The 25,116-nt window shown below is 56.5% G+C and overlaps 1 protein-coding gene across 7 annotated transcripts in view; it reads right to left on the bottom strand.

Moving 5' to 3' along the window:
* Positions 1-25,116, bottom strand: part of PRR5 (proline rich 5) — a 56,082-nt gene that overhangs the window by 16,601 nt on the left and 14,365 nt on the right. For 2 of the 7 annotated variants that reach the window (XM_074326532.1, XM_019739255.2), the window contains exons 2-3: positions 11,392-11,511; positions 1,321-1,401 (exon numbers count right to left, since the gene is read on the bottom strand). In XM_074326532.1, the coding sequence (XP_074182633.1) occupies positions 1,321-1,401; positions 11,392-11,501 (191 nt within the window). In that variant the 5' untranslated portion in view covers positions 11,502-11,511. Of the gene's footprint in view, positions 1-664; positions 967-1,320; positions 1,402-4,393; positions 4,416-4,453; positions 4,605-11,391; positions 11,802-18,769; positions 18,860-25,116 lie in introns of those variants that run through there. The other 5 variants (XM_019739254.2, XM_074326533.1, XM_074326534.1 and 2 more) reach the window with 5 other exon arrangements.

Raw genomic sequence — 25,116 nt, 5'->3', positions numbered from 1 at the left:
TGGGCTCTCAACCACAAGGTTGTCAGTTCAATTCCTCGAGTCCCGCAAGGGATGGTGGGTTCTGCCCCCTGCAACTAAGATTGAACACAGCACCTTGAGCTGAGCTGCCACTGAGCTCCGGATGGCTCAGTTGGTTGGAGCGCGTCCTCTCAACCACAAGGTTGCCGGTTTCGACTCCCGCAAGGGATGGTGGGCTGTGCCCCCTGCAACTAGCAACGGCAACTGGACCTGGAGCTGAGCTGCGCCCTCCACAACTAAGACTGAAAGGACAACAACTTGAAGCTGGACGGCACCCTCCACAACGAAGATTGAAAGGACAACAGAATTTAGAAACCTTTTCTTATTTTTGGTTGTTAAAACATCCAGCAGATTCTTTAGGTTTGCTACAAACTCCTTTTTCCCTAGGCAAAGGCATATTAGGAAAAGGGGGCTCTTCTGGGCCCCACTGAGACCCCCAGTGACTTCTGAATCCCACTGAGACCCCGGTGGCTTCTGGGAGACCCCCACTCCAGGTGGCCAGATGAGCTCGAGGAAAGCTTGAGCCTGGCAGAAGCAACCAGCTCCTGTTTTCCACATGGCTTCACCAGCTCCTTTCCCTCCCTGGGCCTCAGTTTATCCATCTGTAAGGGCCCTCCTGGAGTGGGGTGACCCATGTTCCAATTACCCTTTTATTCCGGCCTTGAGCAGATAATGTTTGCTGTCTGTTTTTCCCAGATATTCTTTCGGTGCGGAGACAGGGTAGTGTGGCTGGGGTGGGAGGGGAACAGCACAGAAGTGGCAGCTGTGTGACCCTGGGTGAGTCTCTTGACCTCTCTGAGCTTTGGCCTCCTCCACTACAACACAGAACTAACACAGGGGGCCTTGAAGATTTCCTGGAAGGCGGTCCGTCGGGGGCTCCTTCACAAGTGCTCATTCCTCAGCTATTCACAGGAAATGAGGGGCGTTCGTTGGCAGTAACAGCTTTTCCTGGAATGACACTCCCGTCATTAGGCAGGTGGGTCCTTCCTCTTTAACAGAATGAATATCTTTCCTGATGCTCAACACCAGTGGGGAATGTGGGTGTTATCTTGAGCCACAGTCCAAGTCCCACCCTGTTTCCCCTGAAAAGTCCTCAGGAGGGGTGAGGGTGGCCATCAGGCCCTAAAGCCACGTAGTATCAAGGTCCACAGAGAAGTGACTGCCGACCTCGGCTCTCGGGGGTGGAACGCTGGGCGTGGCTGGTGGACCGGGCACCTGGCTGGGGCCTCCCACCCTGGCACAGCCCTTCCTGCCACTCACAGACCCAGGCCTGGGACAAGACAGGATGGAACGGCTACTCACCGGACGCCTTCGTTGAGGCTGAAAAGCTCCTGGTCAGGCAGCCCCTTGCGCTGGAAGACGGCGATCACCCCGTTATGGATGCTGCAGGCGGAGAAAGGCATGCTGTGTCCCGAGGCCCCGCGAGCCCTCCCCGCCTCCCCTTCTGCCCTCCTTCTGCCCCTCAGCCCTCCTGCTCTGCAGGAGGAACAGAATGCGCCTGGTCAGAAGCAGAGCACCTGTCCTTTCTCTTAGAAGGCAGGCCCTGGAGAGCAGGGACTGACCGTCCCTGCGGGACCCTGTCCACACCAGAGCTGTTCCCAAGATCCTGGGCCCCCAGCCTCCCCTGAGCCCCAGGCATCTCCTGCTCACCTCTCAGGATGTTCTCTGTACCCCGCACACCCTCTGCTTCCCTTCCCGTGCTCCTGAATCTTCCACGCCCGGGACAGAAACTAGGGCCACCCTGATAGCCTTTCACCCCCAACATATCCATGTCCGACTGGCTTTCTCACCCTGGGCTTCACGCTGCCCTCTGCCGGCCCCTGCTCACCCTCCCTCCACAAGCACCGCAGGCCTGGGATCGGTACCAGCCCCGACAGGGAGGCTGCAGGCTGCCACGATGCTCCACTCAGGTCCTTTCTGCTGCCTGCTCCTCCCCCTCTGCTATCTACGCACCTAGGTCCTTCCTTCAGATCACAGGTGGACGTCAGCTTTGACAGCACCTGTCACTGTGGAACCACACGTTTATGTGTGGTTTGTTTGCTTGTTTCCACCACTATCTACAAAGCGTGAGAGCACAGGACTCTGTGTTGTTCATGACTTCCCAGCGCCTAGCTCCAAGGGGCCGCTCGGTGAGTACCTGGTGAAAACTCATCGGGACTCCCGCACCTGCCAATCCAATGGACCCTGCCGTCATACCTGGTCCTGCCTCCTACATCTCTCTGCCGCATCCCTCCTCTCCCTTCCAGCCCAGAACCCTCCTCGCTTGCCTGGACCTCTGATGACGCCCACCTGCTTCCCCAGAACATCCACTGCCTGCAGCAGCCAGTCATTTCCCTGCACAGCAGACAGAGTACAAGTCCTGGACATGGCAATGGAGGCTCCTCAGAGCGGCCCGTCCCCACATTCCGGGGCACCCTACACTCTAATCCCAGAGTACTGGGCCTATCGGGGGTGCCACACCTCTTTGTACCCACTGCCCTTCCTGCCTGGAGGGCCCCTCTCCTTCCTGTCTACTAGACAAGCAGCTATTCATACCGGAGCCTCAGCTCAGAGGCCACCACCTCCAAGGAGCCCTCCTGACCGCCACCCCTCCCCATGTAGATCTGTGGGATCTACACTTTGCTGATTCACTTTCCTGTTAGTCCCCCCACTGGCCACATGCTCCCAAGGGTGAGAACTAGGTCTGGGTGGCGCCACCACCTCGACCCAGGACCTGGTCACAGCTCTGACACTCACTACTGCAGACTGGCTGGGTGTTTGTTGGTGCACAGGGGACAGCTGGACACACTGCCAGTTACATCACAGAGTGGGCAGCGGCCACCGAGCTCCTGGTGCCGTCTGCCTTCACCAGCTCCACCCTTCCCAGAAATATGGACTGACTGCCCACTTTTTCAGATGAGGAAACTGAGGCTCAGAGAGGCCAACTCCCCCACAGGAAGCCACAGAGCTTGCCCAACGGCTGCCCACTCTCCCCTTGCAGCTTCCCCACAGGGAGCCAGGTCTGCGCAGGGTTTCTGGCTCTGTGCCCTGGAGGGGGCAGGGCAGGGTGGGTGAAGGAGGCTTTGAGCAGCTGGGCCCAGCTGGGCTGGGCACCGTGACCACACTGCACACTTGTCACCTGACCCAGGGGGCCTGACTACTCTTGGGTCTGGCGTCAGTAGGCAGCTTATTTGTGTGGCCAGGGACATGTGTCCTCTGACCTGTGTCCTGCCTGTGAAGTGGGGGTCAGGAGATACCCCCAAGTGCCGTGAGGATGAAATGATGACCAGGGACCAGCCTCAGCATGTGGGCACGGCTGGCATTGTGTTTGCTCGCCTGTTGTAAGTCCCTGGTGGACCCAGCCCCGCGACTGTGTCACATAAGGCTGCTCCCCGTTTATAGACCAAAAAAAGACAAAAATCTGACGGGAAGTCTAATGGCCGCCAGGAAGCCAGCTGCCCTACAGCAGTGATCTCCCTGGAATCCCGACAGCTGGGAAGACACTCCCAGCCCTGTGGGGGCCGTTGGGGGTGGGTGGGGTGGTCAGGCATGGCCCAGGGGCAGCCCCACCCAGCCTTATCAGCTTCAGGAGCCTGGGGAGGGGCAGGGGGAGGGGCAGTGGGGTGGAGCCAGCCACTCCAGAAGCTCAGAGGGGCTTGGCAGAGTTGTCCCTGGGACCCAAATCAAGCACGTGGAGCCTGCGGAGCCTTGGAGGTCTCAGCAGGCCCCCAGGCCTGATCCTGCTGTTCTCAGAGATCTACTCTCACCAGCCTCTCTGTGTCTTTCCTCCACTTCCATTAAACCTTCCAGAGGGATCCCAGCCCACTCTGGTCCCAAGCCCAGAGGTGACCCTACACCATGTGGCTTTCGATGGTAAGACCGACTCTCTGGACCCCTCAAGGGGTCTGGTGTCCTCTGTGACATTTTTACCACCTCCCCCCACCTCATGGCCTTCGAACTTGTTCCCTGGCCTGGAGGCTCACCTTCCACCCAACCCCTCCTCAAAGCCTTGCCCGCCCCCCCCAGGAGGCCAGGTCCCTCCCTCCCTCACCCGTGTGGGGAGAGTATGGTAACCCATCTCCTTTTTGGGAAGGGGAGGTCTATTTAGTTCACTATTTAGCCTCCTTCTCCCGACCTGGCACTGGGGCAGCAGAGCATCACCCATGGAGGATATGCCAGTGACCCAGTTACCACCCTTCCATTCTTTCACGGAACACGTGGGAGCAGCCCCGCCCAGTGCAGGGTCACCCGCAGCTCTGCCATCCACACGCCCCACATCCAGCCCCTAGGCTGGTTCAGCGGCACACGTGACTTTGAATCCCAGCTCTGGGCTTCCTGGCTACATGCCTTGACCAAATGCCCTGATCACCCGTGCCTCAGTTTCCCCCATTCATACCATGGGATTCATGGTTGCAGCACCTAAAGGAGATAATGTGGGGAGGGGACAGCACCGCACCCTGCAGGGCTGTTTGTCAGGGTGTCAGTCAGCAGTGACTCCAGGGAGGGGTGTGGCTCCCAGAAGCATCCACCACAGCTCAGCCATCTGCTCTGTGGTTTTCCGTGTCTTCCTCCTAACCACCACACGACGTGGGGACTGACACCCCAAGCTGTAGAAGAACACTGAGGCTGTGAGAAGAGAAGCTGAGGGACTGCCCGGGGTCACACAGCCTCGCCCACCCCCCTCGCTGCCCTCGCCCAAACTGGGGTGGGGGGTGGGGGCTGAGGGGACACACAGGGCCCTGCTCCTTCCGGTTTCCAGATGCGGTTCCATGTTCTTTCCAACGTCCAAGTTGGGCAAACAAAAAAATACTTGCTAAGACACTGGGGGAGAGGAAGGGTGGGTCAGCGAGAGGACCTCATGTGACTTATCCCCCCAAAATAGAAGTGAAACTCCAGCCGCCCTGGCCCATGCCTTCCCAGACCAGAGGTGGGCAGGCCAGTGGGGCTGACAGCCTCCGGGGTGCTTCTGGGCAAGGCCCGAGTGGAAGCTGACCCATCATCTCCCTCTGGCTGTCTCCCCTCACTGGGCAGTCCCTCTCGGTGGCCTGTCCTGTCCCCATGCAGGAAGACAGATAGGCAGGGCCAAGTCCCACCCTCTCTTGCCTGAGCACTGGGTGCCTGCACGGTGAGGGAAGTACAGGACCCTTAGTGAGACTCCAGGGCGCCCAGGACAGTGCTGAGACCTGCTGGCCCTGCAGCTGTCGGGGGACGGCTGCCCAGGATTGGGGGAGGGGGCCTGCAGTCAGGCTGGGAGAGCAAGGGCTGACTGTGGGGCTTCTCGGGGCACTTGCCTATGGCCATCTTGGCTTGGGCTGGGGGCCGGTGTGGGGCTGCGAGTGGGTGGACCCCAGCTGGGTGGGTCTCTGGCCCACCATCAACTCTCTGCGTTGCCCACCTGCCCACACAGGAAGCCCAGGCAGAGAGTGAGTGGGCAGGGGCGCATCCAAAGCCTCACCGCTGGTGGGTCAGGCCTTCCTCAGGCCCCTACCCTGCTCTGGATCTGGCCTTGGGAGGCCTCTGAGGGCACAGGGAGAAGAGCAGACCCCTGCAGGTGCCCTCCTCACTCTCTGTTTGGGGCCCCCAGAGGGCTGAGTGGAGCCCGAGCGAGCCTGGTACTTCCTTGGGCCCCTCCCACTGGTGTTCATGCCTGGCTCCTCGGGACCTGGCTCCCAGCTGGTGGCCTGTGGAAGGGATGAGTGGGTGAAGGCAGGCAGGGGTGCTGGACTCCACTAGGTCCCCAAGGGCCCCCTCAGGCTCCTCCCACTGCTAGCTGCCACCTGGGCTGGTTGGTGCCCTCCCTGGCTCTCGCCCTCCTCCAACCCGTCCATCCAGGGATGACCAGGGCCCTAATGTCCTCATCTGTACCCCAGGGGGCCACACCCAGCCCTGAAAAATGAAGCTGAGGACTGTGGGCTCTGCTCCGGCAGCCCCAGCAGCGATGTCTACACCCAGGTGGGTGGCATAAGGAGACAGGCTTCTCGGAACCCAATCCTGACCCCAGGCTGGGCCCCAATTTGACCCTCTGGAAAGTGGCCATCAGCTGTGGGCTAGTTGTCCGTCAGCTGTAACCAGTGAGCCATTGGCTACTAATATAACTGCTGTGGCTACGCTAGCAAAAAAGTGGGGGCTAGCAAGATGGTGGCTGAGCCTGCAAGCGGCGCAATGAGGGTTGAGAATTGTGTGGCTCCTGTTTCCTGTGTCTCCAACCCAGCCACCAGAGAGAATACAGTGGTATGACTCCCCTATTTATGGCTCCGTGGGTGTTCCTTTTTGGCCTCACCATGTCCTGCATTCTCTTGTGGGGAGCGGGAGCAGAGACCCCGCATGACACCCTGCACGACAGCCCCCATCCTCCCATAGCTGCCTGGGTCTCACATTCCCACCTTCCCAGCTGTGAGGCCAGGTTCTGGATGCTATAGGTGGGAGAAGTTGTGGTCCAGGGCACATGGGGAGAGGAAGGGAAGCCCAGTGTATGCATGTCCTGTAGCTGCTGTAACAAAAGGCCACAAGCTTAGTGGCTTAAAACAAGCCCAAGTTGTTTTAAGTTCTAAGGCTGAAAGTTGAAAGTTCTAAATCACTGTCATGGGGCTAAAATCAAGGTGTCAGTGGGTTGGCTCCCTCTGAAGAACCCAGGGGAGAATTCATTTGCTTCCTGGCCTTTTCCAGCTTCCAGAGGCGTCCACAGCCCTCAGCTCAGGCCCCTCTCTCCATCCACAACTTCTCTGCCTCCATCCTCACATCTCCTCCACGGCCTGAGCCCCGGGCCTCCCTCCCATCAAGACCCCTGTAATGGCACTGGGCCCACCTGGATAATCTCCCCATCAGAAGACCCTTAATCACACCTGAAGTCTCTTTTGCCTTGTAATGTAAGGTATTCACAGGTTCTGGGGAACCTGGGTGTGGACATCTTTGGGGCCATCGCTCTGCTGACCACGACTGCTGCCTCAGATGGGCAGGGGGCCCAGGACGCAGGGCCTGACCCGCAGCGAGGGGGTGGGGTTGGTGGGGGAGAGGTGGCGGGGTGAGCCAAGCACAGCACCCTGCCGGCCTCCAACCCTCACTCTCAACCAACCTCCTCTGGCCCCTCAGAGACCCCATGAGGTGGTGGCAGAGGCGCAGGCTTTGGAGGTAGACCCGGGCAGTCCCCACACCTCTCTGAGCTCCAGCTGCAAAATGGGGGTCATCAATTCCACCCTGAGTGGCTGCAGGGATGAAAGGAGCTTCCCCAGACCCGGGGTTTGGCTGCCCAACCCCCACCCACACGCACACACAGGTTGGGGTGAGTGAGCGCTGCTGTCTGAAGGGTGGGGTGCTCTTGGCCACTCAGCATTGCTGGGAGACCCGGGTGTGGAACACAATGTGGGGGGTGGGCCAGGGCCCACTCAGGACCAGGGGAGTGCAGGCCAGGGGGGCCGGCTCCAGGATCCAGGCTCTCACCTGCAACACCCACCTGACCTGGCCCCACTGGGAAAGAAACTCACGTGTCCCTGATCAGTGGCTTCAAGTCAGACTGGGGTCAGACCCCGGGCCCTGTAAACTGAAGACTAATCATCCCAGCCTTAGAGGCGGGATTGTGGGGAGTGTGTGACAAGTGTCACACGCACGTGTAGACGCACACTCTACCTTGCTGCTGGCCTGTTCAGGGCCTCCATTATAATGTCTAGAAGGTGGGGGTGGGTGCTGGGCTCTCAAAACCTCAAGCATTCGGGCAGATCCACTCCTGCCAAGGAGTAGGGCTCCATAATGGTTGGCACCCTATGGCCCACACACAGGTGTAGGGGACAAGTATGGGGTTTGGGGAGCTCCCTCAAACTCCGCGGCTGGCCCCTCATCTCAGAACATGACCTTCCTGGAGTTGGAGGCCCCCTACACACATGGGTCCAGATCCAGTGAGCAGGTGGCTGCTGAGGGGGACACGGCATGCTATGTCCAGGCCATTGAGGACGGAGGAGATAAGGGCCTCCAAGGGGGAGCAGCAGGGGAGCCTTCTCACCACCCTCCCCCCAGCCTTCTACCACTCTCTCAAACCTTTCCTGCACACTGATGGAATCGATTTTAGTGGGGGAAGAATGGACGACCACAGGCCACCAGCTGTGTGTGGTCAGCACTCAAGTGTCACCGGCTTCATCTTCCCAGCACTAAACCCAAATGCAGAGACCTCATGGGTTTACGTGTGTCCTTGTTTATTTCCTGACTCCCTCCAGCAACTCAATGCTCCAGGAGGCTGCAGATTCTCTGCTAACTCTATGTCCTGGGCCTGCCCGGTGAATGAGTGAGTGAATGAATGAATGAATGACTGACTCAGTGGGTGCATGGATTCCATTCTCGCAAGGGTGAGTTGGGTATTTTTGCCCCATGTCCAAATGAGGAAACAGAGGCACAGGGAATTGAGGGGATGTGCCCTGGGTCACTGTAGTGGGTTGAAAACTGTCCCCTTGAAATTCATGTCCAGGGTTGGCCTGGTGGCTCAGGTGGTTGGAGCGCCGTGCTCCTAATGCTGAGGTCGCCGGTTGGATTCCCACATGGGCCAGTGCGCTGCGCCCTCTACAGCTAAGGTTGTGAATAACAGCTCTCCCTGGAGCTGGGCTGTCTTGAGCAGCCGGAGCTGCCGTGTGTTGCCGCGGGCTGCTGTATGCTGCCGTGAGAAGCTGGTGGCCAGCGTGAGTGGGCGGCAGCCATCGTGAGCGGCCGGCAGCTGTCTAGAGCTGCCATGAGCTGTTGTGAGCAGCTGACTGACGATTGGACGGACGACTGGCAACCGACTGCCTCAGCTGAGGGGAGCGCAAGGCTCGTAATACCAGCATGGGTCCTACACAACTACACTGAGAAACAACAGCTTGAAACTAAGTGTGGGGGGAGGCAGAAGAAAGGGGGAGAGGCGGGAGAAGTGGGGCAAAATAAAATAAAGAAAAGAAAAAAAATCATGTCCACCCGAAAACCTCAGATCTCATTTGGAAACAGGGCTCGCAGATGTCATTAGTTAAGGATCTTGAGATGAAATCATCCTGGACCCTAAACCCAATGACTGGTGTCTTTATGAGATGGAGGGGGAGGTCTGGACATGGAGACACAGAAGACCACATGAGCAGAGACTGGAGTGACGCAGCCATCAGTCAAGCATCCACCAGGAGCTGGAAGAGGCAGAAAGGACCCTCCCCAATGCCCCCGGAGGGAGCACACCCCTACCCACACCTTGATTTTGGGCTTCTGGCCTTCAATGCTGTGAGAATACATTTCTGTTGTTTTAAGCCACCCAGTTTGTAGCGGTGTTACAGAGCCCCAAGAAATTAATGTGGTCACACAGATAAACGGGGGTGCATCTTGGGCTCAAAATGAGGAATCAACTCAGCAAGGTAGAACTGACTGCAGACTGTCTGGCCTCCCACTGTTCTTGCTCAGGGACCGGGCAGGGGAAGGCACTTTGCCCCTCCTTGGGTTAGTCCCATGTCTGTCCAGAAAACAGAGAGCAGGGCTCTGGCTCTGCATATCCTGTGTGGGCAGGTCTCCCTGGGCTGTGTCCCCCTTTGCACCTCTAAATGGGGGGTGGTAGTAATATCTCCCTCCCTGGGCTATGATGATGGCAAAGGGAGCTAAGGGACATGAAGGGAGCTGGCACATAGGAGTGTGGGACGGTGGCAGGAGCTGACTGGGAGCCTTGTCGGTGCTAGCTGTGGGGAGGGAGGTGTTTCTCTGCAGCCGGCCAGGCCCAGGCACAGAACAAGGCTGAGGTTCTAACGTTCCTGTAAGTGGAAAATGGTTGAGAGACCCAGGTGGCGTCTCCCTACAGGCATCTCCCTCAGCTGGAAGACTCAGAGCTGGCCCCAGGGTGCGCTGACCACTGTCTGGGGACCTCCCAGCAGACTCCAGCTGCGGGGAGGACAGGGCTCACGGAGCTGCAGTCAGTGTAAGCTCAGGAACCAGCAGACTCCTGAGGAGCCCTCCCGAACCCTAACCCTACAAGCCACCCCGACATGAGTTTTGGCTTCAGTTATGAGTTACAGAGGACCGCTACGTGCCAGGCATTGTGCTGAGGGCTTTAATACTCATCTTTGCATTTAGTCCCTACAACAGCCCTGTGACGCAGGCATTCTTATTAACTCATTTTACGGGTAAGGAAATTGAGGACCAGAGAGGTTAAGTGACTTCCTCAAGGCCACACAGCAGGGAAAAGGCAGAACTGGGTTTTTAACTAAGTCTGTTTGACTCCTTCCACTAAACCACAGCAGAGACACAAGGAGGGAGCCTGCTTCTATCTCCTCGATTCTGGGAGAGGAGAAAGTCTTAGGACACTGTGCAGTCATTGGTTCAATGAGATTCCCCAACGAGAGTCCTTCTTTCAGTCCCCACATGGGTCCTGTAAGCAGGAATGTGCATGCCCATCGACAGGTAGGGAAACTGAGGTAAACACATCCCAGCCCTCAAGCAGTTTGCAACAGGGGACAGAAGACAAGAACGTGGACGACCGTTGTCCTGCCTGGTGCACAGAGGAGGGTCTCAGGCTGGCAGCCCCATGCCCACCATGACGCTCATGAAGTGTGGCCAAGACCACAGCCGGCGGAGCATCTGGCATGATTTCACTGCCAGGTGTGTGTGGTGTGGGGACCCCATCTACAGCCCCCTGCGAAGCCTGCCTCATTCTCTTCCCTCCTTTCCCCTTTTTCTTTTGGTGAAAATATCTGTTTTTGAAAAGGGCCCATGAGCCGACACGCTGGGGAATCCCACTAAATAAACCATCTCTTTTCCGGATCCCAGCCTAGCTCTTCAAACAAAGCTGGGGGGGAGGGAGGGAGACTTCCCACGCCCGTCTGTCTGTCTGGGAACGGACCCGGGGGAGGGTCGTCTAAGGAATGCTGGGCAGCTGCTGCACCCCTGCTGACAGCTGGGAAGACAGGGAGGCCGCTCAAGGGAAAACCACCCGCCCACCCCACCCCCCGGCCAAAGAGACCTTAACGCAGAGACAGGAAGCACAGCAGCAACACACTGACTGCGCCCGAGAGGCTCATCTGCTCATCCGCGAAATGGGAAAAATACTTCCTGCTCTATTACCTCCCAGGTTGCCATGACCACTGGAGCGGAGACGTGGTAAGACCCCAGGTGGGAGGCTGGCAGGCGGTTCCCCGCCCACCCCGCCACCCACCAGCTGGGCACTGCGGGACCAGGGACCAGCCTCGAGTCCGCGGTCTCGTTCCTTCCAGAAACACGTTGCACTAAACTTCCTTCCCGGACCGCACAACTCCGGGGAGCAAGTTCTTTGCAAACTAGTAAGTGCCGCAGTGCTCACTGCACCCTTCCAAGCAGGGGTCCTGCCCTCGCCAGCGGAAAGGCTCGAGGGCTCCCCCTCCCCCGGCTCTGGGGCCCCCGGCCCGCTGGCAGGCCGGGAGGGCGCGGCCTTACCTGTTCCAGGTGGCGTTGGCGCAGGCCCGGCGCTGCTGCGTGCCCCGTTCGTCCGCGGCGGCGGCGGCAGGCTCTCTCTTGCCCAGGTCACTGAGGCTGGGCGAACTCATGAACTTCAACCTGCGGAGAGTCCTCATAGTGACCCTGGCGGCCCGCTCCGTACCCACGCGCGCCCGGGGCCGCTCCCCGCGCCACGCCGCGGGCCCCGGCCGGCGCTGCGCCCTCTACGAGGAAACTTGGGCGAGAGCAGGAAGCCGAGCGGCCCTCCGGGATCCCGCCCTGGCCCCACGCCTCCGCCCCGGGCCCGGCGCCGACCGGCCCTCCCGGTTAATCATTGCTCGGAGCGGCGGCAGCGTGCAAAGCCAGGAGCGCGGCAGGCAACGCGGACCAAGCGCAAACAGAGGCCGGGGGCGGGGCCATGACGGAGGGCGGGGCTTGAGGTCGGGGTGGAGCGGGAAAGAGGGCGGGGCTCGGCGGGGGCTCGAGCAAGGGGGCGTACGTATAGGCGGGGCCGAGAGATGGGCGGGGCCATGAGCTGGGGGCAAGACTGGCAAGGCCTCAAAGACCCCTCAGTCGGCCCAGCCCAGATCTCGCTCGACCCGCTCCACTCTTTTGAAGGCCACATGTACCCACAGGAAACCAACAGGCACGGTACGCACAACCCAACCCCAAGCGCCCGCGCTGCCCCACCACTGTGGACACACCCACACGATACTCAGCGACCCGTGTCCCCCAGAAGCCCCTGCTTCTCGATGCCGCAACCAAAGTCACCCCCCCTCCCCAACTCTCCACGCAAAGGCTGTGTCCACACAGACCTCTCAAGACCCCCTCTACGTGGACACAGACTTCTCTGGTTCTCATGAAGACTGGGTGGAAGCCTAAGCACCCCAGCTTCTGGGATTCCCATAGAGTATCTCCTGAAACTATGCCTGCGCTGAGCAAGTCCTGGTATCACTAGAGCCCCAGCACCATGTCTTCCCATAAATGCTTCCCGCGTGAATCAGTGGGGGAGAGGAAAGGCTGATCCTAGAATCTCAGCAGAAGGGTGCTCAGAGGGCTCCCCCCACTCCCATGTTGTACAGAAGAGGGAAACTGAGGCCCAGAGGCCACTGGGTCCCCTACCCCAGAGTATGTGCATCTTACATTCCACCTTTGATGGTGGAACCAAAGCCCCTGCCCCCTGGGAAAGAGGTTCCATGCCACAGGGTAGGGGTGGGACACAGCTGCCCACTAGATAACTCAGTCTGACTCAATGTAGGGTGACATTATGGTTTTCACTTAGAGACAGGAACCTGCCCCCCAGCATGGAGGCAGTGGATGAGGTTTGCCAAGGTCCAGTTGAACAGCCAAGGAGCTGCTTCTGTGGCTCCAGGAGCCAAGAGAGCCCCACTTAAGGTGTACAAGAGCCTTGTGAGGAGACACTGTCCAGTTCAAATCAGTCAGCATTTCCTGAGTACCTACTATGTGCCAGACATTACCCTCGTTCTAGGGAGACAGAGTCATGACCAACAAACTCCCTGACCCTGAGATCAAAATTAAGGGTGTGGAAAAAGAAAAATAAAGAAAAACAATACACCCCCCCACCCAAGGATGTGGATACCTTCAGCTCCCAGAGCTGCCATCCCCAAGGCTGAGACCTGCGTGACCTGACCGGTCACCCCTTCCTCACCTTCATCCAGTCAAGCCCCTGCTGGTTTCTCACCCCTTTAGAAACATCTATGGATTCTGCTCCCTTCACTTTCACCATCACCTCTCCAGGCAGAGCATCTACAACCAGGATGACAGATACCTCTTGACGGCCACATAGGTCACAGACAAGCCTCTCTTCTTCCTGGTGGACAGAGCCATCTTTGGTGACACTCCTGTGGGTGCCCAATGCCCTGAGGATAAAGTCCAGAGCCTGGGGTCCTTGTAGGGGCCTTCCCCGCCTGTCCCCTCACTTCCCCAGCCCCAGAATGTCTTTCAGCAATGGTTGCCTCCCCTTCCCTGCCTGCCTTCATCCTGGGTTAGGCTCAGGGGTTGCCCTCTGGTCATTCGGTGACTTTCCCAGGAGGGTGACTGGCTTACTTCTACATCCCTGCTCCCCGCACACAGTAGGCACACAGTAGTATTTGGTTGAATGGCTGCATAAACTCTTATATTACAGGAGGGAGGGGTTAAATTAGACCAGATCAGAGCAAATGCTTTGTGAAAGGTGCTCACAGGACAGGTAGAGATAGAACCAAGGTAATGGCCCCTGGTGAGATGCCGCAGAGCATTCTCCGGGTGGGAGGGGGTGAAAGAGGCTTTCCCAAACTGGACACAGGCTCTGGGGAGAGGGCTGGCTTTGTTTGCTCAGCACACTGGGGTGGGTGGAAAGAGCTCTGGCAAACAGGGCCCGCTGGCAGGAGGGGCAAGCTGGATGGGGAGAAGGTGGGACTGCTCAGGATAAGAAACCCAGGGAAAATGGGAGCTGGGAGGTGGGGAGGACAGGGAGTCTTGGTGGAAAGGAGGCTGGGGATGCAGCCAGGGTTTGGGAGAAGTGGCCAGCAAGAAATTCCAGAGGTAGGAATGGCCCAAGGCTTTAAAAGACATCTACAGTCAGTGCTAAGAAATTATAGCTGTAACCTCCCAGCCCCAGCTGGACCTTTGTAAAATCTGTACACCCAACAGCCCAGGGCCAGGTGCAGCAAGGACTCAGATAGATGAAGGTGCTGATGCTTTTTGTGGGCTGGTGACAGGCAGAGAGGGACTTGGTGCAGTGGAAATGGTGGGTTTATAGCCAGCCCCCAGGGCTGGGATCTGAGGCAGAGACCAGGAGGGGACAAAGCCATCGCAACCCCCCAGAGTAGGGGCAATTGGGTGCCGATGGCCAAGTCCAGCCCCTGAATGTGTTCTGCACAGCCTGCGGGGTGGGGAAAAAAACAAAACGTAGAGCTGCATGCAGCCAAGGTTTTACAATGAAGAGATTGACACGGAAACCCTGATTTCTGGCTTCTCAGGAAGCATCAGATGACCGGCCTCCTGGGCCTGAGGCCCCACGTGATGGCTCTCACTGAGGTGCTGCCTCCGCAGGCAGGCACGGGGGCGGGGGGGTTTCCAGGAGCCCACCAGTCCCTCCACTCACTTATGGGGCCTTCCAGACTTGATAAGGGGTGGGAGATTAAACAACTGTATTAAGGGGTGGCCCTGGGCGGGGTGCATCTGTGCCAGAGACTCAGGGAAGGAAAATGCCCTCTGTTAAAGGGAATGGGAGACTAGGGGGATCCATTCATGCACCCCTAAAGCTGTCAGTTACCTGATGACATCAACCATGTCCTCATCCACCCTAGGACCCTAACTTCATTCCAAACCCCCTCACCCCCACCAGCAGAGTGTCAGGAGCTGGTACAGGGCCCTGGTGAGTCATTGGGACCCTATTCCCAGGACTTGTCCCTCTGATGGAAGAAAGAGCTAGAACTGGGGTCCACCCGGCCCTGCTATAAAGTCAGGTGACCTCTAGGGCCTCAGTATGCCCAAGTGTAACATGAATGAAGAGCAGGGTTGGGGGCCCCTGCCTCCCCCCCACCCTGCAGCTGCCACAGGTGAGTTTGAGGGGTGAGGGAAAGAAGGACCCATAAAGCCTAAAGGCCACATGCTCCCTGTAGACATGGCAGGGGACGGTGACCCTGGTGGCTTTGATCCCTGTAGTACGACTGCATCAACGGGCTGGCGGGCTGGCTCAGAGCTTTCATCTCCACTGGCAGTGAGTGACCTGCTGCCCGGCCTGGCCCCTGCTGGGAACCTGGGAATCCGGATCTTTGGGGGCAGGGCCCGCCTGAGGCTAGCTACCGAGCATCTCAGGGGGCAGGTCTCCTGGTGCCCGGGCTCTGCAAACTCCTGAGCCCGGCTCAGCCCCTTACTTGGCAGATGCACAGCAGGATGCACAGGGGTCCAGGGCACTGCAGTGAGAGAGGGCAGCTCTGGGACCTGGGACTCGGGACTTCAGGTCCACCAGCATGAAGTCATGAGCTCCATGTCTCCAACCCATGTGTGAGGGGGGAGGCGGGAGTTAGTCCACCCCAAAGGGGCCTGGTGGGGAGGGGGCTGGGGGAGCAGCTTAGAGGCAGGGCAGAGGGGCGACCACTTTAATCATACTGCCTCATCCAGTCCTCACAAAACTGCCAAGAAGGGGTTACAGAGAAACTGAGGCTCAGGGAGGCCAAGGTACAGGCCCAAAGTCAGCAGGTGGCAGAGTGGAAGCTGGATCCAGGCCAGCTGAGCGGGAGAGAGAGCCACCAGCTCTGTCACTCAGGGTGGCGCTGACCTCCGCCCTGCCCACCCCCAGGCATTGCGGGCTCCAAGGGGCACTTCTGCCCCCTGGTGGTGAGGCCTGGTGCTCCCCCAAAGCTGATGAACCGTCCTTCCTGCTGGCTGGGGAACCCTGGGTCGGGGCTCTGCACCCTGGAGTCCTGGATACCCAGGGAGGGGCTTAGCAGTGTGCTGGCCAGAGGGAGCCATCCCATCCTGTCTCTGAGATGGACAGGAATGGTGACACACCTGACCCACGAAGGGGTGAGGTGGAACGAGATAATTCATAGTCTTGGAGTGCACGCCGAGGGCCGGTAACTGCTGGCTGTTCTGGTCACATGGCAGACAGATTCCCGAGCCAGGGCTGTGACACTAGGCGAGCCCACATCACCCTTGGTGACTGCAGCATCGATTGGGGTTAGGCTGGTCATTTCTGAGGGCTTTACAATGTACCAGTTCTCAGTGACCATCCCAAGGCTGGACGACTGGTCATCGTCCAAGACTGGAAGGGCGCTGGGCCCACCAGAAGCGAAATCTGTTGTGTTTCATAAATGGGGGGACCTCGTAGAGACTCCCTTGTACCAAGCCTGGGTGGGGGCACCAACACCAAAGGGGGTGGGTCCTGGCGGGTCCCACTCTCAAACTGCTCCAGAAAATATCCCCTCTAGTGGTCTCAGAGCCAGTATCAATTATTCCTACTATTCCCATTTCACTGATGGGAAAACTGAGGCCAAGTGGGGTTAAATTGCTTGTTCAAAGACTGTCAGCTAGAAAGTGGTGGAGCTGGGATACTGAACTTCTGGTGAGACAAAGCGCGCCTCCCTGGTGCTTTAATAAACATCACAGATGTGTTTATTGAGCACCTGCTATAAGCCAGGAACTGTTCTCAGTGCTGGGAATAAAGCAGGAGACAAGAACATCAGGGTCTTTGCCATCACGGGTGAGCTCACTGTCCCATCCTAGCTCGGCCACCCACATCTCCAAATATCTCCGGGTCTTCCCCAGCCCGCTCCCAACCTGGAGGTTTAAAGACAGGCCATCTTCCTTCACGTCTTCTCTTTACCAGAACCCCACCCCTGCACATTGGCACCGGGATGCCATCAGGGGCCCTTCCCCACGTGGGTGGTCTCTGTCCTCTGCTCTCAGAACACTCCCTTCCCAGTTTTGGGGCAGGGGAGGGTGTTCCGATCAGCAGAGACCCCTTGTCTTAGACATGATAACCCCACAAATGCATCCACGAGACTGTCTCTCCAGGCCTCAGTTTCCTACCTGTGAATGAGGTCTTGAATGGCCAGTTCCCAAAGCCCTTCCTGGGCAGCCATGTGCTGCATAACCCTGGTTCTGGTCTATAAATAGGTGCCCCGTGGCACAATGAGGGTATGGGCAGAGAAGGAGTGTGGCACGGCAGATTCCAGGCTTCACAATCCCCCAAACGGTGTCTGCTCCCCATGGACACCTCCCCTGCCCGCCTCTTCACCTCCCTTTACCTTGTTCTCCTCCGTAGAATGTGGAGATAAAACCAGGTACCCCCCCCCCAGCATGTGTGTGAGGATTAAAGGGGAGCAGTGATCACAACAGATGCTGAGGAGCGCTTACTATAGGCTGGGCAGGCAGTAGCATCCACCCTTAATTTCCATCACAATTCTACAAGGAGTAATTCTACAGGGAGGCAGCCACTCCCACACTCCCATCACCCCAGTTTACAGGTGAGCCAGCTGGGGGGCCCCAAAGGTGAAGTGACCGGTCCAAGGTGACATGGCCAGGTCAGGATTCAAACCCAGGTAGACTGTCTTCAGAGTCGGTGCTTGTGACAATCCTCCACATTAATGAGGACGGTGGGTATCTGCCAGAGACCCAGCACAGAGCAGGCCCTGAAGAAACAGAAGCTGCCATGTCTTGTCTTTCATCGACATCATGAACAGAGGCAACGCTGTCAGAGTACAGGGTGGGGAGAGCTGGGCCACCACCAGCCAGGTGCCCGTCCCTTCCAGCCTCCTGTCCACAGAATGACCCTGCCTACCTGATCTAGCACCGCACACTTGAGTTGGGCACAGAGAAAGCATCTGTCTGTTGGGCTGAGTCCTGGGGCACCCAGATGGCTCTCCTGTTGTGGGTAGATGTGTGTCCCCCCAAAAGACAAGTTGAAGTGCTGACCTCTGCTACCTGTGAATGTGACCCTATTTCAACATAGGGCCTCTGCAGGTGCGATCAAGTTGAGATAAGATCACACTGGAGTAGGGCGGGTCCTAAATCCAATGACTGATGTCTTTATAAGAAGGCCACCAGATACAAAGACAGAAGGGAAGATGGCCAGGTGGAGAGGGAGGCAGTGATGCAGCCACAAGCCAAGGACTGCCGACGACTGCCAGCCATCACCAGAAGCTGGAAGGGACAGGAGGGATTCTTGGCCCTGCTGACGCCTTGATTTTAGACTTCCAGCCTCCAGAACCGTGAGACATACATGTCTGTTGTGAGCCACCCAGTCTGCAGTCCTTTGTTCAGGCAGCGCTAAGACACAAGTACATCGCCTTTCCCCAAAGAGGGCCTGCTCTCCGCCAGGCTCTGGCTTTCACCTCCACGCCTAGAAAACCCCACACCCAAACATGGAAAGGTCCAGCCCCCATGCTCAGCAAACTGGACACACCCTCATTCCCCTCCTAGTGTTTTCTCCAGTAGGAACACACAGACTCCAGGGGACTGGAGGGGAATGAGGGTATGTCATTCCAGGGAGGGGCGCAGTGACTTCTGCCCAAGGCATGGCAGCCCAGGCCCCTGCCCACACTGTGCCAGCACTCCATACGCATGTCCTGCCCTGAATATTTGCAGCAGCCTTCTGAGGCAGGCCCCATGACCATCCCCACTGTGCAGACATGTAGACTGAGGCCACACAGGGCAGAGTGGGACAGACTAGCCTTGACTTCCAGCTTTCTATTCTCCCAAAGGTAGCTTTTTGGCCAGCACCATTCTCTTAGGAGAATCCTTCGGAAGAAGTAATATTATTCTGGATATCAGAACTCAGCCTGATAAGGAAAAGCCCCAGGAGGGGGAGCCTGAGGTGACGGGGAGGGCTTGTGGGGATGGGGGCCTCAGGAAGTGGTTTTTCACTCACCACCTCACCATTCTTCCAAATGGCCTGTGAGACAGGACTTCGTAGGCCCAGCCAGACTCAGGGCCAGCCGGTTGGTAGGACACGGTGTATCACAACTTGGCCTGCTTTGTTGACTTGGTAAATAAAGCCCAAATTGCCCAGTGAGGAGGTGGTGTCTGGTCATCTGGAGGTGGTGTTTGCTCATGGTGAAGGGTGTCCACCCAGGAAGGCGTCCGACTTGCGAACCCATGCTTCTGCGAGAACGCGGTTGCGGTTCAGAATCCATGAAGGGATAGACTTAATGAAGGAGAAACTGCTGCTGAGATTCTCTGGATGGGTGGGGGGCCCCATCTCCCCACGGGGGGATGGTGAGAGGGACCCCTACTGAATACCTGCCCCAGCCAGCAGGCCCACAAGTCCCCACTGTAACCCTGCAGGCTGGGCGGCCTCATCTCCCACTTCAGGTGACACTGAGGTCCCAGATCCTGATGTCACCTACAGGTCACAGGCTGGGGAGGGGCAGGGCCAGGTGGATGCTGGGGTCCCCATTCCAGTCCCTGGCTTTCCCCAAGGTGGGCTGTGGACTGAATTTAGGCATCTACCTGGAGGCGTCTGTGGCCTTCCCTACCTGAAGCCTGGGCAGGTACAACTCCCGTTGTCCTCCCAGCCCCTGCTGAGCCAGCAAGCACAGGCCGGTCCCTGCCCAGATGGCTTGCCCACCTTTCTGGGCCCCCACGCTCCTGAAGGCTCAGGACTCCTCCACTGCCACCTCCTCCCCAGACGGGCCTCCTGGCCTGAGTCTCACAGCTTAGGGCTGGAATGCACCTTTGGCCTAGCACTCACTCGGCCCCCAAACATGTGACCTGCACCCCCTGCTCTGGGGCTTCAGAGGAGGCCCTCTGCCTGCAGGACAAACTCCACATTTCCCAGTTTGGCGTCCAAGACTCTCCGCAGTCTGGACACAGCCTTCCATTCCTTCTGTTCCTGCTTCATCTCCCACTCAGCCCTTCCGGGCCCCTTTCTGCCACCCCCACTCCCAACCAGAAGACAAAGCCACCGCTTATTCTCCAGACTTGCTGTCTGCTTCCCACTGTGGGCTTCCCCACACTCTGCCCTCCGCCCAGGCCGCCTTCCTCCCTTCCCTCCAACTGGCCTCTCATTCAGTGATTATCGTAACAGCAAGAGGCCGGACAGGGTGGCGATGGGGGGGCTGGGCTGGGGAGCAGGCTGCATGGGTTGGACAGTGGCTGCAGCAGTTCCGAGCTGACCACTGGGCTGTTTAATCGTTTAACTGTGCCTCAGTTTCCTCATCTGTAAAATGAGAATGGAGGGGGGAGAAAGAAACTGTCCTCTCCCTCGAGGTTCTTTTCACTGGTCTAATAATCAAGTAGACATGAGATAGATTAACAAGAGAAAATAACCCAACTGAACACATACCTGTGTATGGGAACCGCACTTATGTAAGAGAGTCAGAGACCCCACATGAAGGAGGTTCGGAGACAAAAAGGGAACAGGAGTGTATAAGACATTCTGAGCTAGGGACGCGGTACGGCATCTTGAGGCTTCAAAGGGGCATGACAGGACGACAAGAGCTGGTGCTCAGTAATTAGGAGCCTGCCCTGCCACATAGGTAGGCCTCTGGTAGTCTCTTATAAGCAACGCTCCGACTTCAAGTTCTAGGTAGCTAAAGGGAGGCGCCGACCTTCCTCGTGAGCCCATAGCTAAAGTTACCTCTGCGTTGCTCAAAACAAGCCATGTACCACAGAGGCACATCTTGGGGTGACTCTCTGAACCGCCACAGAATCGCGACACTTTTCTCCCTGGGTGATCCCAAGGCTGCAGATGTGTTCACAGCTGTGAAATGCTGAGACAGGGTCTGGCACAAGCACGGCCATTGTCACCGGCTGGCCTAACTCGGTTCCAGGCTTCCCCAGGGCCCCAGGCCCCCAACCCTAAGGGCCCCCACCCCAGTGATGCAATGCTTCTTTCTCTTGACACAACTCGGCTAACAATCCCCAGGACGCCCTCCCTGTGCCGTGTGTTAGGGTCTCAGGGCTGAGCCTGCCTCCTCCATCAGACGGGGAGGTCCCAGGGCCATGGCTTCTGCCTGCAGAGGCCCCGTGGACCCTGACAAAGATGGCTTCTTGACCTGAGTCTCAGCAGGCTCCTCGTCGCCCTCTGCTGGACGAGGCCCGACCTTGGGCTCCCTCTTCCTTGTGGTAGAGTTCAGTTTGAGCAAGAATCTTGCTGGGTCAGTTTAGGAAAAGCCCCCACCCTTGGTATCTTATCACCTGGCCTGCCTTCAGCAAGAATTCTGTTGACTTCATCGCACAAGAATCTCGAGACCCCAGCCATCGTCTCTTAGGATTTTCCCACCCATGGACCCCACTTTGCCCCTTGGCTGTGAATACTCCCACTTGTCCTTGTTGGAGTTGAATCCAGTCTCCCTCCCCCACCGCAAGACCTCTTCCACAATTTGGAAATGCAAGGGGTTCATTTGGCCACAGAACCTGACCTGACCTGAAGTGGGGCTATTTAGAGTCTGAGGCCATCCTATCGGCGCAGATTGTGTAGAAACTGTTCCCAGGCCTGGTTACCCTGACGCCAGGGGCAGGTGTAACAGGCTGCATGATCATTCAAAAATCCGAAGGGAATTCGCAGATCACACCTGGCCCTGAGGGTGTCAGGTCAGGGAGTGGGGATCAGCACAGAAGGGAAGATGCGTCACAGAGCTGGCAGGTAGCAGGGCTGGATTCCCCTGGACTCCTAAGATGGCCTGCAGTTTAGCAGAGAACTACAGGCTCTGCAGAAGAAGAAGTTGTCATCCATGGGGAGTGTTACATTTTGTACTAAACACTTAAAGACCAAGAGGCTGGACAATTTACACCACCGGAAAGCTCCTTCCTACACATCTCCTAGAAATGTGGGGCAGAAACATTACAAACACCTTCTAAATGTGTAACCGAGCTTGTAAGAAAGTGAAGAAAATCACCAGGGGCCAGACTGATAATATTAATATTATTACTAAGATAATATTATCATAACAGTTATAGTCTATGTAATGTTGATTGTACCAAAGGCCAGTATAATGCTTGAAATATGCAATGATACATAGAATGATGGTCTCAGTGCCTTAATATATCAAGCCCTCTAGCCTTTGCAGCTGTGGACAAAACAGGGGCACTGTGAGAAATCTGACCAACAGTAACCTCACAGGGTGATCTGATCATAAATTCCTAACTGGGCAGGTCATGGCAGGTAGTCACGCGCTTCTTAGTAACTGGTTACCTTTGCCTTGAACCAGGCCTGCCCATTGTTTCTGTGTGTCTAGGTTCACACACTTGTGAAATGCCTCTTTCCCAGATCCCTGGAAGGCTTAACCACCCTCAAGGGAGCACATACACTTTTAAACTGTCCTGTACCTTGCTTTCTCCCACCCCCATGTCATCTTCCTTGTGGTCCCCTCCTTAAGTCCAAATGCGTAAAACCAACGGCAAAACGTTATTCTCAGGAGCATCTGAGATCCTGCTCCCCAGCACGGTCGTCTGTTTGGTTCAAATAAACTCTTATAGCAACCCCCCCCCCCCACTATTGCTATTCCCATTTCACAGATGAAGAAACTGACCAGATCCTGTGCTGCTGGAGTCAGGATTCCAGCCCAGACAGTCTGGCTCCAGAATCTGTATTTTTTTTTTCAATCTAGTTGTGGGGGGGGGTGCAGTTCACTGGCCCATGTGGGAATCGAACCGGTGACCTTGGTGTTATGAGCATGCTCTCTAACCACTGAGCAAACCGTCCACCTCCAGAGTCTATATTCTTAATTGTTCCTTTCTACTAACTGTACTCTAATTAGTGTAATAGTTATCCCAGGAAAACATGAGCTAAAAGCCTGGGCATTAGTGAAGGTATGGCAGCCTTGGAGGGTAGGGAGAGGGGTGTTGAGACAGAGAAGTTAAAAGCAGCAGTTGGGAGCTAAGACTCTGAGCAAGCAGGACGCAGGGAGATGCAACTGAGCTGTTCACACAAAGCCCGGGGTCGCAAGGTGCTACAGGAAAAGGGGGTCCTTGGCTTCACATAGGCAAGAATTCAAACATGAGCCGATGTAGAATTTAAAGTAGGTTTATTCAGCAGAGAGTAAGTACAAAAACGAAGGCCACTCTGCAAACAGTGAGTCTCTAACCGCTAGTAGAAGGGAGTCCTCTTCCATATCCCGGGCTAGGGTTTATGTTTTCTGCTTCGACAGAAAATTCACTGGTAGCGGGGAAAGGCGGAAAGAAGACCAATGGTAAATTTATCTCTAAGTTCAGTAAGATGCGAGAATAGGGGCAGGTTGGTTTCTAACTCTTGTAAAGCACAACCTATGTTTAATTTGCCGTGGGAGTAACTGCAGGGATGGTCCTAATGGAATGTCTAGTCTCCGGAGCGATGCTCTGTGTCACGGATTAATGTCTGCCTGACTTGTGTGTCTGGGAGCACATAGGCAGCCGGCTTGGAACCCAGCCTCCTGGTTCCTTCTTCTGCAAACAGCCCTCATGCCCCTTCCCTATATTAAAGAGGCGGCATGCCCCATAAATGGGTAGGTGAGCCCGAGACAAGAAAAAGCGTGCAAGTCTCCTGAGACTCTGCAGCCATGGGGCCATGCTCCCACGGGTAAGGTTTGCTTTTACATCACCTTCTTGGTGGAAAAAGCCTAAACAACAACATAAAAGTGGCCCCAGGCTCAGGGGGCAGGCCCACAAGCCAGGCCTCCTGGGCTTCCACAGATAAAGCCCGGTGGGAAAGGAACTCAGGATCTCAAATTACACATCACACAAGGAAACAGGCCACCACGAGGGAGATAGCACAAATGCTACAACTGTCAGGATGAAATTCCCAAGAGCTTCAGCCAAGAGACTATTGGAAAGAGGCTGCAAAATGAAATTACTCGACATCATCAAAGACATGGAAGAAAACAAGACTAGAACAAGATGTGAGGACAGGGAAAAGTGACCTCACAGGGTGAGCTGATCATAGTTCCTAACTGGGCAGGTCATGGCTGGTCGTCTCGCCTCACGCATCTAAATTCTTTAGTAAAAGGCTTGTGTTTGCCTTACGCAAGCCCCGTCCATTGTGTCTGTGCATCGAGGCTAAAGCCCCTGCCCAATGCCTCCTTCAGAGCCTTCCTTCTAAAGGGTGACCACCCTCAAGAAAGCACAGAGTCGCCTTCACCTCCTGTAAGCCGAGCCCCGCCCTGCGTTCTCTGCTGGCCTCTTCCTTAGCTCCCTCCCGAATTCCAAGTGCGTGACAGAAGCTGCAAACTGCTATTGTTGGAAGCAGTTTTGTCCGTCTACTGAGATCTTTCAGGTGTATCCTCAGTCTGGCTCAAACACATTTTTATAAGAACGAGCTACAGGTTCAGACATTCTTACGTCCACAGATGTTATAAAGCCGAGTGCCTATTAGGAAGCCAGTCACTGTGGTACCGGCTCACTGGGCACCTACCTAGGTGTGAGGGGACAGGACCTGGGAGAAGGGAGCGTCTGCAGTCTGTGTAAAAGTCCCAACGGACTCAAGTGCCTGGGCCTGTCTGGGAGGGTGGTGGGCACCGAAGCCCACTCCTGTCTGGGTCACAGTGATCACACCTGGCTTTGCACAGAAGAGCTGCTCTTCAAGATAACTGGAGCTTTCGGCCGCTCCATGCCTAACAGGAGCCCAACTGAGAGCAATCGTACTCATGAGCTTGGTCCGCAAGATACGCACCGTATCACCCCATCACCCTAGATCAGAGCCTGCCAAGCCGGGGCCTCGGAGTCCCTGGAGTGTTTCAGGATCTGGAAACCTCCAAAACTGCCTGCCCATGAGTGTGCCTGTTGTCGGGAAGAAGGGTGTAGCTTTCCTGGGCTTCTCTGAAAGTGCTGGGACCCCACCTTACAGCAAAGCTGACGAGTGAGGGGTGGCCAGTTAGCTCAGTTAGTTGAAGCGTGGTGCTAAAAATACCAAGGTTGCCAGTTTGATCCCCGCATGGGACACTGTGAGCTGCGCTGTCCTTAAAAAAATATATATGTATGTGTATCTATCTATCTATCTATCTATATATATCTATATCTATAGATATATATAGATACACATATATATGTATATACACACACACACACACACACACACACACACACCCCGTGTTTCCCCGAAAATAAGACCTAGCCAGACAATCAGCTCTAATGTGTCTTTTGGAACAAAATATAAGACCCGGTCTTATTTTACTATAGTAGGTCTTATATTATAGTAAAATAAGACTGGGTCTTATATTAATTTTTGCTCCAAAAGACACGTTAGAGCTGATTGTCTGGCTAGGTCTTATTTTTGGGGAAACACGGTGTGTGTGTGTGTGT

This window comes from Rhinolophus sinicus, linkage group LG02 (assembly GCF_036562045.2).
Source record: "Rhinolophus sinicus isolate RSC01 linkage group LG02, ASM3656204v1, whole genome shotgun sequence".
Taxonomy (NCBI): domain Eukaryota; kingdom Metazoa; phylum Chordata; class Mammalia; order Chiroptera; family Rhinolophidae; genus Rhinolophus; species Rhinolophus sinicus.
Note: the sequence above shows the minus strand (reverse complement) of the source record. Positions and strands in the feature narration are given on the sequence as shown.